This window comes from Rhinopithecus bieti, unplaced genomic scaffold, assembly GCF_001698545.2.
Source record: "Rhinopithecus bieti isolate Rb0 unplaced genomic scaffold, ASM169854v2 scaffold_19708, whole genome shotgun sequence".
In the NCBI taxonomy this organism is placed as follows: Eukaryota; Metazoa; Chordata; class Mammalia; order Primates; family Cercopithecidae; genus Rhinopithecus; species Rhinopithecus bieti.
In genome coordinates, this window is record NW_016810765.1 from 3,208,805 (window position 1) to 3,225,232 (window position 16,428).

At 38.4% G+C, this 16,428-nt stretch overlaps 1 protein-coding gene across 4 annotated transcripts in view; it reads right to left on the bottom strand.

The window, feature by feature from the left end:
* The window catches only part of LOC108542641 (guanine nucleotide-binding protein G(q) subunit alpha), a 328,639-nt gene that overhangs the window by 193,622 nt on the left and 118,589 nt on the right, over positions 1–16,428 (bottom strand). For all 4 annotated transcript variants that reach the window (XM_017892715.1, XM_017892718.1, XM_017892716.1 and 1 more), the window contains one exon: positions 15,503–15,687. In XM_017892715.1, the coding sequence (XP_017748204.1) occupies positions 15,503–15,687 (185 nt within the window). The remainder of the gene's footprint in view (positions 1–15,502; positions 15,688–16,428) is intronic.

Consider the following 16,428-nt stretch of genomic DNA (forward strand, 5'->3'; position numbering starts at 1 on the left):
GGGAGGGGCCACTTCTTTTGCTTTTCTATGTTATCTGAATTTTACAATGAACACATTTATCTTTATATTTATAAAATATTTTCTATTTGAGAAAAGGAAAAGGGTCTAGTATTTATGGAAACAAGCTTCTTAATTTCAAGTATTACAGCTATGTTCACATACCAGAGGTGTTTAATAATTCACAGGCAGGTTATTTTTCTGCTGCATAAGCTTTCCAATCAGTTTCTTGATTTGTGACCAAGTTTTTCATAGAGTTGTGCATTTCATTATCCCAAGACTGCAGCAGTAGTTAAGATGCCTTCCCTGGCTCCTAACAAAGATATTGCTGTGGGAAATGGTCAGAAAATGGACAAACACCCAGCACTGCCAGATGCATCACTACATGCACCAATCCAGAATAGCAGGAAGGGGGGCAAAGAAAGGGAAATAAGGAAAGAAAGAAAGAATACATGAGCTTTCCTACAGAAACTCTGCCCCGACTGCACATTAAAGAACTAAATAATTTTGTTAAGTATCCTGCCTCTCCAATGAGACTGCAAGTCCCCATAAGCAAAAGTACACGTCTTACACTTCCTCTGGCTCGAAGAGAAATGAAAAAATACTTGGTGGGATTTTAAAAATTATCTAAGTAGATATGAAGTGTGTGGATAAATAAAAAACATAAAGAACAAGTAAAAAGGGTGTACAGTCAAGAAGCTGAAATCAAATAGGTGGTTATCAGAGTTAAAAGTCTAAAAGATCCATAATAGTAGTGGTATCATGTGAACAGCTCTCTGATTAAATACTGACTCATTCATTCCATAGTATTTACTGAGCCCAACTGTGGGTCAGGCCCTTTGCTAGGTCCTGGGGACACAGCAGTAACTTTAGCTGGCTGAAGTGATGGAAAGACAGCTGGAGTAGCCACAAGTAACTCCATTTACTCTTTTGCACAAGAAAATTAAATACATGTGTCCTAGGTGCCAAAGGTGTTTATGGAGTCAGGTATATGAGCTGCCTTTAGGGAATTAAGCCTAATTCTGGGCTGGGCTTAATTCAGTCCCATACACTTACAAATTGAGTTATTTGGGGCATGTATTTTAAAGATCTTTCATCTGTAGAATTAGAACACTACTACATACTACCTCACATTTTGAAGCACATTAAATGAAAAAGGCCCAGAAGTGGTTGGCTAAAGTTATTTCTCTCCCTTTTTCTTCTGTCCCTTTGCCTTTTTCGTTATTCAACTGTCTGCCTCCTTCCTTACCCTACAAACACCCTGAAGTCAAGAGAACAAGATACTTGGACTGTTAGAGAAAAGTGAAGACTCCTTTATCTCAGCAGTGACAGAAATCCATGAACCCCTTCAGAAGGGCCCCTACTTTCATCTACATTCTGATGCTTTAAATCCGACCAGAGGCCAGCCGCTGCTCCCAAGAAACCACTGCTGCACCTAATCATGGGAACCCAAGTCTCATTCTTGGATCACAGCTTCTTCTATGTCTTTAAACAATAAGCAATTTCTTCTCAAATATTGTGCACTTTCCCCAGATACATATTTCTCCTGACCTAGCACTTTCCGGGAAGATTTCAACAACCATTTAGTAGACACTATGTTGATGTTACTGTCCCAAAAGTTTTGCAACTATATATTGCCATTAAAGCTCCCCCTAACCATACAAAGTGAATACTATCTTCTCCTCACATGTCCTACAAGGAAGGCACAGCATAGAGAGTTTAAATAAATTGCCTAATGTCTCATGGCCAAAATCCTATTGAAGTATAATTTCTGGGATCTTCTCTATAAAAGGTAGCCTACTGATTTCATATTGCCTCTGGTGGCAAAGAGTCAGTTATTTTCAAGAGGCCACTACTTCGGGCCGCTTCAGCATCAGCTTGTGAGGAAAGCAGACTCTCAGCCCCACCCCAGATCCACTGAAATACAAACAGACATTTTAACGAGAGCCTCACATGACTTTTACACATATTCAAGTTCGATAAGAACTACTCTAGAACACAAAATCACTGTTCTCAACCTCACATTCAGTTAGGAAGACCCAAAGCTGTCACTGGAGTATGTGGCACTTCTATGCATATTAGAATAATGTACCCACCTCTCCACTTTCTGTGTATACAGTCTGGCAAAAGAGAGTGCTGTCAAAAGAAAAGGTCCCCTTCCTCTGGGCCACCATTCTCCTCCATGGCTGGCAAAAAACTGCACAACACTGATGCAGGCCACCCACAAAGCATATGGTATTGATTATTTTATGCCAAGGATCAAGGTCAACTAAAAGACAAGTGAATGTGCAAGTATTTTAATCCCCAACTTTAGTGAGGTACGTTGACTGCAGTGTTCCATTAATACAATCAAACAGCTATACAATCTCATCCTGTTGCAATCCACCAGCTGCCTGGTAGATAGTAAAATGGCTTAAAGACGGTCAAGAGACCAAAGACTAGGCTAGTGCTTTTGAGAATGTATACACAATCACCTAAGTAGCTGAACTCCGTCCACAGAAGCACTGTCTTTAAGGAATTTTCACCACCTCACAGAGAGGCCAATGTCGACAACACTCAGTACAGTCTTCTTTTTAGTTCAAAACTGTTATACTTTCTTTTGTTTTGTTTTGTTTTGTTTTTTACCACAAAGGAAGTGTGCACATTGACAGAAGCAGATAACCTACCAGCCAATCTAATACTACTGCTCATCTCAGCGCGGATATCACATTTTTTGATATATGCCAGTCCTCTCTGTTACATTTCAGTTTTAACAAATAACACAAGACAGTTTAAAAAAAAAAAAACTGCATATACATCTTACAAAGTGGTAGCAATAACTTAAAGGTATCTTCTTAACAAATTCACTTTAAGAAACATAAAATCAGGAAAATAAAGGCGGTAAAAAGCATAACTGCATAGCAGGTGTAAGTAATTTAGGGTAAAACAATATAATAAAGAATAAGACTACAATTTCTGAGAAGCAACAAGAGTTTTAGGTTTTGATACATATTATTAAAATGAAGGAAACTATTGCTTTGCTAAATATTAAGTAAGCACCACCCTAATTTTCACAATAGCAAAACTAAGTGCATCACTGAGGTGACTTCTCCAGTGGCGTAGAAATGAGAAGGAAATGCCCCAGCATTTCTCACACCCTCCCTCGACCTCCATTCAGGCATTCACTTTCCTTGGCTCCAACAAATATATTCTGCCTCTCTAGTTGAAAATAGATGCATTGTTTTAAAATTAACAAGGGAAAACAATACATTATTTGGTTTAAAAGAACAAGAAAAGTATTCATCTGATGCTTTGCCAGGAGTTAACCAAGAACAGCCAAATGACCAGCTTCACAACTTCCTACTAAAATGCGTTAAACTATGCCACATGTGTTCTATATGGTGGCTGTCAATTCCTGGTCATTCTGCGCAGGTTAGCCTTAGCAGCTGAGAGCAGTTTAGAGACAGACTGCTAACACGGAGTTCGCTCATGTGTTTGGACTGATCAGTAATGTTCCTTAGAGTGCTTTTTTTTTTTTTTTAAATCAGCCATATCACAGTTTCTGTTGACTACAACGTAGGAGGTACTTAGCAAACATTTGTTGAATGACGAAAGAACATCATCTCCATTTAACAATGGACAACACTTTCAACTTTTCCAGACGATGGCATTCTCAAAACACATTGTGAAACAGGCATTAGAATCACCACAATTTTACAAATAAGAAAACTGGAATTCAGAGACATTAATTTGCTTAATACCACACAATGGTTTTGTTGTAGAGTATGTTTCAAACCAAGTTGTATGTGACTCCAGTAGTTGTGTTCTTGTGTGTGTACCACAAAGTACACAAAACCCATCACAGTCAACAAATGTTCACTCATTAATTCATTCAACAGAGTAGAACCATATGTCAAATACTGAACTAGGTTTAAGTAATTAAGGCCCAATCTCTGCCCTCAAGTATTAATTCTCTTCCTTTCATCCAATTTTAAATGATGTGGATTAGCTAAAGATGAACTGAGCTGTGGATGTGCAAGCTATGCATGAACTGTAGACAAGCTGAGCTAGGTTACTTTGAGATGAGATGAATAACAATGCAGATAAGCCACCAAGCATAAGCTGGGGGAACATTATGCAAAGACAGTCACTGCATGTGTACAATTTACAGATAATGCTGGACTTCCATCAGTTTTATTCCTAGAGATAGATACAATGTAGTGTCCAAAGGTCATTGCCGGCATTCATGAGTGCGTGTATACACGTGTGTATGTGGATACATATGCTTACAGTTGTACCTGTGCTTAATGCCCCTACTTTTACCACAGTGAGCTGCTTCCCATTATCAGCATTAGGCACAAATGAATAACAATTTTACATACCAGGATTAAAATACTATAGCAAATAAAACGGCAAAATCAGTTTTCATTACCTTCTAATTGTAACTTTAGCACTCATACTGAGCCAAACGAATTGGTCTACTTCCAATAGCTTGAGATCACAAAATACAAAAAAAGAAAACCCAGGTAAACCTTTTCAATCTAAATGCTACAGATGGTGAAGACAGGAAACTTGAAGGGATTCTGATGCAAAATCTGGTGCTGTAGAGCCATGCTGGCCCAAAAAGTGATTAGTGGAAGGGGAATTTGTATAACTCCATTGCACTCAGTGTCCAGATCCAACTCTTGTTAGAGGAAATGCTTAAAGTGAGAAAGAATATCACTGAATAATAATGAAGCCACCATCACCCTTCATAAATAAGGACACTGATCTAAGAAAGAAAACTATATTATCGAACTAGGAGAAATAAAAGTCCTTTTACTGAGCTATGCAGCTAACACAGTCTGGATAAGGAAATAAACTGAGGCCTCAAGAAAAAGGAAGATGTTTGCATTAGAGAGAACAATTAATACATTTGGATTAACCCTAGGAAATCTACCTGCCAGTTAAAAAAAGTGCTCTTCCTTAAAAGAACACAGGAATAAATTCAGCTTTTGCGCAATCCCAAAGAAGGAAAACAATGCTGAGTGACTTCTACTGCTGCCCAATATTAAAACATTGCAAAGCTTAGTCATTAATAGAGCACATTAATAGAGTAGTGGCACAAAGATATACAAAATAGAGGCCGGGCGCTGTGGCTCAAGCCTGTAATCCCAGCACTTTGGGGGGCCGAGACGGGCGGATCACGAGGTCAGGAGATCGAGACCATCCTGGCTAACACGGTGAAACCCCGTCTCTACTAAAAACTATAAAAAACTAGCCGGGTGACGTGGCGGCACCTGTAGTCCCAGCTACCCGGGAGGCTGAGACAGGAGAATGGCGTGAATCTGGGAGGCGGAGCTTGCAGTGAGCTGAGATCCGGCCACAGCACTCCAGCCTGGGTGACAGAGCGAGACTCTGTCTCAAAAACAACAACAACAACAACAACAACAACAACAAAATAGATCAATGGAACAGAATGGAGAGTCCAGAAACAAACTCATACATATACGTTCACTCGATTTGTGACAAAGGTGACACCATACTGCCGTGGGTAAAGGTTGGTCATTTCAATAAATGAATTGGGTTAGATATCCAGATAAAAAACATAAAAACTTGACCTTTACCTCATACCATACTCTATAATCCACCTGAAATGGATTTTAGATCTGAATGTAAAATGTAAAACAATAAAAAACTTAGAAGAAAATCCAGCAAATTATCTACATGACCTTAAGTAGACAAAGATTACTTTAAAAGGACACAAAAAAGTAATTATTAGAAGAGGAAAAAATTATAAACTGGGCAATCTTACCATTGAGAACTTTCACTGAAAGAACCATTAAGAAAATAAAAAGCTACAAAATAGACATTTGTAATCCATTTACTCAACAAAGATGTATATCCTTAATATAAAAGAAACTCCTACAAAACAATGATGAGAAATCAGACAAGCCAATGGAAAAAGGGTAAAAAATTAATGTATTTTATAAGAGATAACCAAACAGTCAGTAAACATATAAAAAAAAAGTGCTCAGGACACTTAGTTATCAAAGAAATGCAAATTCAAACAACAATGTGATACCACTATCCAGCCATCAGAATAGCTAAATTAAAAAGACTACTGAGTGAGGTGGTACACCCCTGTAATCCCAGCTGTGGTGGGAGGACTGCTTGAGCCCAGGAGTTCTCAACCAGCCTGGGCAACATAGCTGACACCCAGTCTCAAAAACAAACCAAAACTAGTAATACCGGCCATGAGAATAACTAAAACAAAAAGAATAATATCAAATGTTGTTGTCAAGGATGTGGAGCAACTGGAACTCTCACAGCTTATGGGAATGTAAACTGGTACTATCACTCTGGAAAACTCTTTGGCAGTATCTACGTACTAAAACTGATTATATGCATACTTTCTGACTCAGGAATTCCAAATGCTAAATACATGCTCCAAAGAAATGCATACTTATGTTCACCAAAGACAGCTACAGGAATGTTTATATTTGCAGTATTTTTATCAGCCAGAAATGCCCAAATTTATAATAGGATATAATTATATATATATAACAAATTACAGTATATTTATAAAATGAAATGTCATACAACTGTACTGTCCAGTACAGTAGCTGCTGGTCACATGTAAATTTAAATGTAAATTAATAAGATTAAATAAAAGTAAAAATTCAGTTCCTCAGTTATACTAGGCACATTTCACAACTCAACAGTCAAATGTAGCTAGTGGCTACTGTATTGGACAGAAGAGACAGAAAGCATTTTAATCACCATAGAAAGTTCTGTGAGGCATTGCTATTACATAGCAATGAGAATAAAGGAATTACAAGTTAACCATGTGGGTGAATTCCACAAACACAATGTTGAGTAAAATAAACCAGAGACAAAGGAATATATATTTTGTATGACTCCATTCATACCAAGATCAAACACTAACAAAACTAATCTATGTTACTAGAAGTCAGGATAGTGGTCATCCTTCGGAACTTGGGAGTATTGACTGGAAGGGAGCGTGAGGAGTCTTCTGAGGTTATGGTTATATCGATCCAGAACAAAAAATCTAGATACACATGTATTGACAACGGAAAAACACACGAGACTCAATACTGATGATGTGTGCAACTCTTCTGTATTTTCTGAAATCTTTTATTACCAAAAAATTTTAAAAAATCAGTCTCAGTCTACTGCTGAAGTCTTCTTTTGTTTCAGAGTCCTCCTCTGATGAAAATGAACTTAGAGGTACATCCTAGATAGGCAATATGGCATGCCTTGGTATTACGGATTAATTTTAGCCAAGAAAACAAATAATTTTAAAAATCTCATATTCATCTGCTATTTTTACATGGCCATCATGGGTATAAAATAAATAAATAACTGCAAAGATAAAGTGAGGAGAAGAAAATGTGGCTAGGAAGTATCTGCAAGATATTAAAAGAGAAAAGAAATTATTGAAAGGGATTTTGAAAGTTGATATAGTTACCAGAGACTCCATGGTGATTCAACTCCCAAGAGTCCTGGAGAGAAGGGAGAAAGCAGTAAACCAATCTTAGAAAAAGAGGTGGCTGACTCATCAAACTGGCCATGAAAAGTCCATAGATTCTTTTAGACTATTAAAAAGCCAAGAGGCCAGGCGTAGTGGCTCACCCCTGTAATCCCAGCACTTTGGGAGGCTGAGGCAGGTGGATCACCTGAGGTCGGGAGTTCGAGATCAGCCTGACCAACACGAAGAAACCCCGTCTCTATCAAAAATACAAAAAATTAGATGGGCGTGGTGGCGCATGCCTGTAATCCCAGCTACTTGGGAGGCTGAGGCAGGAGAATCGCTTGAACCCAGGAGATGGAGGTTGCAGTGAGCCAGGATCGCGCCATTGCACTCCAGCCTGCGCAACATGAGCAAAATTCCATCTCCAAAAAAAAAAAAAAAAAGATGAGAAAACTCTCAAAGATTCACAGAAGCAGGAGTAGAAAGTTTCCCTATGAAAAAACACACGCTGTTTTGGTACCCTGTGGCCAACAATCCAATTAAAATCACTGTCACCCACAAAAACCTTCATTTGATATTGAATGTCTAAACACTGGGAAAAAAAAGAAATCTGATACTGACCTTTTGAACACTTAAAAAAAAAATCAACGTAGATGTAATCATTGCAATCACGCAATCACGTATGGGATTTAGATACAAAGAAAAAAATCTCTATTGGGCTGGAGACCACTGTCAAAGCAAATCTGTTGTTTATTGTCTTTTTAAAAATTTTTCATAGGTGCTATAGAAGGGGACAAATTTCAAGAAAGGCAGAAGTTTCAAAATATAAGAAAATAATTTTAATAACAGCTTCATCTCTTTTTTAGAGATTTAGAATTAGAAAATCAACATGAAGAAAAAGTGTTGAGAAGAATTTTAGAGGTTGTCTACTACATTCCTAGCTTTATTTTAGCAAAAGTGCTTTAAAGAAATTCACATGTTAAAAATATATTCTATTTTGAACACAGTCAGAAAAGGAGATTTCTGTACCTCTTTTGGTATCCCATTTCAATGACTGTCACTCTGAAGTGACTCTGAGGTTTTCCTTAAATACCTCCTAAATCTGGTCACATTGTTTTTTTGTTTTATTCTTTAAAAAGATGGAAGGTTAGTAGTATTCATTCTCTACACAATGACAATTCCTTTTATAACTTCCAAACTTTCAAAAATCATTTATGAGACATTTTCACATACATTATCTATTTAACCCTTGAAATAATCCTATTATTATTTGTTCCATTCTACAGATGGAGAAATTCAAGGCTTAGAGAGTTAAAACAATTGAGGCTGAGGGGGAAATGGGATAATCTCAAGGTTATTATATTCAATCCTTAGGGTCAAATTCAGCTAGCTACTTCATATATAACTAAGTCACTAACCCCTTTACTTCTTTCCACTCCAGAGTATTTATTTTAGCAAAGACTTAGCAAATGCTAAGTAAAATCAGAGGGCTTGTTTCTATGGAGAATTCATGTGTCATTTGATTTTTTTTTTTTTTTTTTTTTTTGAGACGGAGTCTTGCTCTGTCACCCAGGCTGGAGTGCAGCGGCTGGATCTCAGCTCACTGCAAGCTCCCCCTCTCTCAGGTTCATACCATTCTCCTGCCTCAGCCTCCCGAGTAGCTGGGACTACAGGCGCCCGCCACCATGCCCGGCTAGTTTTTTGTATTTTTTAGTAGAGACGGGGTTTCATTGTGTTAGCCAGGATGGTCTCGATCTCCTGACCTCGTGATCCGCCCATCTCGGCCTCCCAAAGTGCTGGGATTACAGGCTTGAGCCACCACACCCGGCCTTGATTTTTCAAGCTGTGTATTTTTTCAGTGAAGATTTGTAATTTGTGCCACCATCATTCCCCTTCTTCCACCAACTGTACCGAGATTTCCCTCAGGGGCTGTCGATCATATTGTTGAGCCTTCCCCTGTCTAAAGAGTTAGCACAGAATCCAGGCTGCTCCAAATCAGCACTTTTTCCCAGAAATCTGAATCTTGGGTGGGCGACCAAAGATTGGAAATGGTCAGAATTCATCCATTTCACAGATGAGTTCCCTGAGCCTACTCCTTTCTCCCAGTGAGTCCATTTTCAGATAAATTCATTTTCTACTTAAGTTAGCCAGTGTTGGTTTCTGTTGCTTGCAAGCAGAGAACCTTAACTGATAGAGCTCTTCAGAGGGGTAGATAAGAATATGTATTTATTAATTCTGCCTCTATTATGTATCTATTACATAGGCAGGAAATATTAAAATGAAATCAGTCTATTGGCATTTTGTAAGCTAAGAAAATTCACTCATGTTGAACAAAGTACTAATGTTTTATTCCTTGATCAAGGGCAACAATAAGTTGGCAAGTTCTCCAGAATCTTGGCTACGTTTGTCTTCAGAAAAATGAAAAATGGCTTCTGGGACACTGGACTATTCAAGAAGTACAGAAAATTCAGAAAGTGCCAAATGTGTTTAACAAGGTACTTTCCTGTGACAAGTTCTTTCTCAGAATTGCTCAGAGAGGACAAAAGGCACTGTAGCAATACATCTTCTTATATCCTCTCCATGCTAGGCGAAAGAGAAACACAGGTGTCAGGCCTCAAAACGCCTGGCTCTTTAGTCAGAGACAGCTGCAGCTGAGGTGCTAAATGAGCCCTGGTTATAAGGACTTTCAAGTCTAAAAGGAAAAACTAGTTTACGGAAAAAAAGGTGCAACTGTCCACTCAACATTCACCAAAGGTGAGGCTGAGTTCTCCTGGACAACTGTCTTAAAATTCACTACATGAAGAAACATTGTATCAGATTCTTTTCTCTTCCCCAGGACTGGCAAAGGGAGCAATGGCCTATCAATACTTCCAAATTGCCACAATACCACCCTTATTTCACAGTTCACAGAGATTATAAGCCAACTATCAAAGGATACTATGATCCACTATCTGGAGTAATTCACTCAATAAACAAAAGCTTCTACAACATGTCTGGCATATTATGGAGGAGATAAAGAATTATAAAGGAAGAAGCTTGCTTACTGTGAGATAATTTTCAATCTGATTGAGAAAATAAGGTAAACAAATGTGAAATAACTAGTAACAGGCAACACAGGAAGAACCCCAACTGCCAGGTGCAGACAGTAAAAAGTGAGGGATTCCAAACCCTGAGATCCACTCCCTCAGCTGTAACTCAGGACAGTTCCTTAGCCACATAAACACAGGCACTTTATGTCCTTTCCTTTTTAATTAAGAGCTGATTTCAATACCAAAGCAAACATTCATCAGAAAAGCACATCGGTATAAAGAGGGTGGAAGGCAGTTGCGGGGAAGAAGAAAAAATAACTATTGAGTACTAGACTTAGTACCTGGGTAACAAAATATTCTGTACAACAAACCCCCGTGACACAAGTTTACCTATTTAACAAACCTGCACATGTGCCCCTGAACCTAAAGTAAAGGTTTTCAAATAATAAACTTAAAAAAAAAAAGGAAGCCATAAAATAACAGGGATAAAAATTATTTCTTTTGGAAACTAAGAAATGACAGCATTATCTCAGTCAAATGCCCTGCAACTAGTGGAGCCTTAAATATGGCTTTTGATTTGACTGAATGACAAATACTTAATCCCTTTTTATCACTAGTTATCAATATTTGTGTTCAGGGAAAATGCAAAATAATATTTAGGAATAAAAAAACCCTAGTTCACAGACTATTCAGAAGCAGCACACCTATAAACAGTGCTTGTTTGGCAAAAAAAAAGTACAAGAACAGGACAATCGATACACACTCAGGAAAGAATTCATATTTCTTTTGGTAAAATGTGCAATTACAAGCTCCTTACTAATTCTGCAATCTGTTGACAAAGGGCATGAAATGTCACACCATTTTGTCCAGAGACTGTGATTGGACTCCCCCTGACCACAGCACCCTCCGGCCAGCTAACCAGGCAGGACTATCGGTTCAAGCAATAACAAGGAAGCAGGAGCAAATGAAACCCCAGTTACTCTGGGGTGGCATTTCTAAAGTCAGAACCAATTTCACAGCAAACAAAACTGAACACTTCCCCAGTTCAGAAGAGCTCATATAACGTGTAGACCATGTTTTGCTTTATAAAATACAGGGGCTCAAAAGCCAAGTACAAAGTTATGCTGGACAATATGAGAAAGTATCTTCATTTATGCTACTATAGATTATGGCCAACGTGATGGTGGGTGCAGAGAAGCTTTACTAAAAAATCAAATGGTTGTTTTAAAGCCAAATTTCCAAAATAGTTATTTTATATCTTTAGTGTCACAATAATATAAATCAGAATGTGATACCTCCATGTAACTGTTAATCAAATATATACCAAATTCCTTAGACTATTTATAAATTATAATATACCTTTGTAACCAGAAATTTCTACAGAAAATGCTAACCAAAACATAAAATATTATTATTAAGATAATAAACACAGAAAATAAAATCCAAATTTAGCCCAGATGCAAAATCGTTCATGAAACATCCTAAACCATTTTCTAGTCCTCCTCTATAAGAATTCCACTCAAGCTAAACTGGCAGATATCTATATTGCATGCTAATCCTTTCTGATCATTTACTATAGCCATTCCTTCTACCCAATGTGCCCCTCCCTCAGATCTGCCCTTCTCCCTTTCTGGATTGTAAATTTCTGTCCAGCCCTGATGGAACTTTTCTGCATCCCTGACAGTATATAGCTTTTATTCCCTTATGCATAGAGATGTCAAGAGTTATTTGTTGATTTGAATAATCATTTGACAACGTTGGGGCAGACGAGGAGACTCTCAATTGTTAAGCTCACAAATAATCTTTTTTTTTTGAGATGGAGTCTTGCTCTGTTGCCCAGGCTGCAGTGTAGTGGCATGATCTCAGCTCACTGCAACCTCCGCCTCCAGGGTTCAAGCAATTCTCCTGCCTCAGCCTCCCAAGCAGCTGGGATTACAGGCATGTGCCAAAATGCCTGGCTAATTTTTGTACTTTTAGTAGAGACGGAGTTACCATGTTAGCCAGGCTGGTCTCTAACTCCTGACCTCAGGTGATCCGCCCACCTTAGCCTCCAAAAGTGCTAGGATTACAGGCATGAGTCACCATACCTGGCCACAAATAATTTACCTATTCAAAAAGAAGTGTTTTTTGAGCACCTACTATGTACAAGATATAATGCCAGGGACAATGAAGAATGCAAAGATAGAACTGATGAAGACTGACTTTCAAGGAGCTCAGAATCTAGTGATGAAAATAAGATCAACACCCAAGTCACCATAATCAATACAAGCTAGGCAATTACAAATACTTCACTATGGATATGCTAAAGAAAGGTAGGATTACTTAGCACTCTGAGGGGTTGGCAGGTGATTAGAGAACTCTAGGAAGAAGAGGTCGCTGTGCTGAACAGGAAGGAGTAGACATGATGTCCTCAACAAGCATAAACAAAGGCAAGGAGTGGGCAGAGTTCCGAAAGTTAATGGATGAAACAAGGGGAGAGTGATGCTTTAGAACATGTATATGATATAGAGAAAAAGAAACAAATGTGAAAATCATTTGTATTATGAATGAAAGGAGGTTAAACATGGGAAACTGGGAGGTCATCATACACTAAAGTCATGATATGTAGGAGGATTTCTGAGGATAATTATGGTATCCAAGGAAAACTCATATATTGTAACTTTTTATGATGTCAATTTATAACTGAATAGTATTCAACACAGTAATGTCTACTCAATTAGAACTGACATGAGGCCGGGCGCGGTGGCTCATGCCTGCAATCCCAACACTTTAGGAGGCCGAGGCGGGCAGATCACGAGGTCAAGAGATCAAGACCATCCTGGTCAATATGGTGAAACCCAGTTTCTACTAAAAATACAAAAATTAGCCGGGTGTGGTGGTGCGTGTCTGTAGTCCCAGCTACTTGGGAGGCTGAGGCAGGAGAATCGCTTGAACCTGAGAGGCAGAGGTTGCAGTGAGCTGAGATCGCGACACTGCACTCCAGCCTGATGACAGAGCGAGACTCCGTCTCCAAAAAAAAAAAAAATTTGACATGAAAAGTTCAAATAACACACAGTGTTAAATATTCTTCAATGTGTTATGTGAATAAAGCATAAATTCCACCCCATCTTTAACATCTACATGATTGTATAATAAATGATCTTCATATGAAAATCTACCAACAGGGCAAGGTCCTAAAGGATTCTTCTGGAACATCTAAGAAATAAGATTTTGGGGGATAAAATTCAGGGAGATTATATTTTAGCATGTAAACTGGCAGTATGGTGTGTATATACAAAAAACAATAGCACACATACGGTAAGTAAGGCAGAATTCATCAGATCATTATATTACCAACAGACTGTAAACTGGAAAACTCGCTGGTATTAAAAAAATAAACAACAAACAAAATCAACACAATGACAACTACAAGGAAACAAGCATGCTAACGATTTCAGAAACCACTGAGATTTCTTGGGGCAGGGAGAACCCTGATTCTCTCAAATTCGGACTACTTAGATATATCCATGCAGCTTACTCTGGCTCAATTACCATGTTCCTGGGCTCAAAAACTTGCCCAGTTCTTTTTCACTCTTGAAAATAAAAGCAGGAGGAATTATTTGTGGTAGTTCTCTTTGTTATTTGTGGAAAGATTCCTGTTGCCACTGGAAAACCAGGTATGAAAGTATCAATTAGGTAAGAAACCAGTGTTAATTTCAAGGAACCATCTACGAAAAACAAATGCCTGATTTTAAGATGATTTGGTATTTTATTATAGAAACCTTTGGATGGTAACAGAGGCAAAGGTATACAGAATTGCCTTATTTTAGCTGTGGGTTCATTTTGAGTTAAATCTATGAGTCCCACTGGACATCCCAACTTCTTGCTATTGCCTACTGATCTTGGTAAATGGAAACATCCTTTACAGTAGATTTATCAAAGGTACTGAGAGAATGAAAATTTCTTATTGAAAGCTCTAAAATAATTATAGGTATAAATGCAGGGTTTTATCAACAAAAGGCAAGGCTTACTTACAGGATCAGCATACCTAAAATCCCGGAGGAGCCAAGATTGCATCTATGGGGGATGTATTGATTAACAGGAAGGCAACAAAGTCTTTTGAAGACAACAAAGACATTTCTAACAAATTCCAAACAGATATCCCTTCCCTCGGGCTGGGGGCCTCAGCACAGACAGTCACACCCTGGGTGCAGGTCCAGGTCCTGCCTACGAGCTTTATGCAGGACAGCTGCAGCATAAATTCAAACATGGGCAACCCTCAGATATACCAATCTTGTTTGGTATTACATCTCTTTAATATTTAGAGGATGAGCAAGTATAGCATTTATTTTCATGTGGGGGAGAAGGGGGATGGTATTTTACTTCAACCAAGAAATAATGCTAGAGGATACTGGAAGTGTGCTTATTTTCTAAAAGCTAAACTTTGAGGGGTTTTCCCCAATCCTTTTCAAGTGGTTTTAGAAGTTTCTGCTACTTTAACACAATGGCAGGGAAATGTGTTGGAAAGGTTATTGGAAGTGATCGACGGGCCTATTTTGAAATCAAATGAAGCCTGTGGTACTACTGAAAGAAAATCACAAAATTCAAAATTAAACCAGACTGAATGGTTTTAAGTTGTTTTCATTCTTTTTTCAATTTGTTGAAAAGCAAGGCCACCACCACCTCTTTGAAATCCCTGACTCTGGCCAATTTATGATACTTAACAAACCGTCTCCTTAACATAATGTGCTTCCCCAAATTTTAAACCTGAAAATATTTATTGCTGAACATCCAAATATGCCTTTCATTGATATCACTAAAAATAAAAATCTGTTTTTTATAGGTGTAACTCTAGAGGTTTAAGAAAAAGACATTTATCAAAAACTTATTATCTATTAAAAGTCTCATTGATGATGGGACGGAAAATGTATATTTCCAAATCCCCCTATGCACTCCAGACATGTGAAGAGGCTACCCGTGTTGTCACACTATTGTGAACACCTGGACCATTCAGCCAACTGCTCCGATGAAGAGTCACACCTACCTTATTGTGCTCATACTTGTATGGGATCTTGAGTGTGTCCATGGCTCTGATCATGGCCTGCATGGCCGTGAAGATGTTCTGATACACCAGCTTGGTGAAGCCCCTTTTATCTTCATCAGAGTATCCTGACCCATGGATGATTCTCATCTGCTTGATAAACGTACTCTTGCCACTCTCTCCTGTCCCTGAAAGAGGAACAATAGCAGCTCATCAGACCACAGTGCCATCTCAGTCTCTCAGATAACTAAACCAAATACCATGCCTTAGATTTAGCAACCCCAGATGGCCTGCTGAGAGGAGCAATTCTAGAATTGCAAACACTACCTATGGTGAACATTCAGCAAAATTAGAGGGAGAGAATATACTTCAAAGGCAGATGACCTCCAACAACAACAACAAAAAACCCAAACCTGTCCCCTCTTTGGAAACCACTCAGCACTGAATTTTGATAGTCATTTGTAACCATGTATCTTGCAAGAAACAATGACAACAGCATCTTTTGAACATGGTAAAACCTGATAAAGCTCTGTTCCCTAGAGAATATCTGAAACGCTTCCAGGACACTGGGTTGATTAGCCAGGATTTGAATCTGGAAATGACAGTGCACTCACACAAAAGGTATTCAGACAGAGGTAAGAAAAAAAGGCCTAAAAATTTCTAGATACGTTCCCTATTTTGTTTTGTTTTTTTTTTTTTAGACACAGGGTCTTGCTCTGTAACGCAGGCTGGAATGCAGTGGTGTGATCATAGCTTACTACAGCCTTGAACTCCTGAGATAAAGAAATCCCATCTCAGTCTCTTGATCCTCCCACCTCAGCCTCCCAAGTTGCTGGAACTACAGGCATGCACTACCATGCCCAGCTAACTTTTTTTTTTTTTTTTTTTTTTTTTTAATTTCTGTAGAGACAGGTTCTCACTAGGTTGAC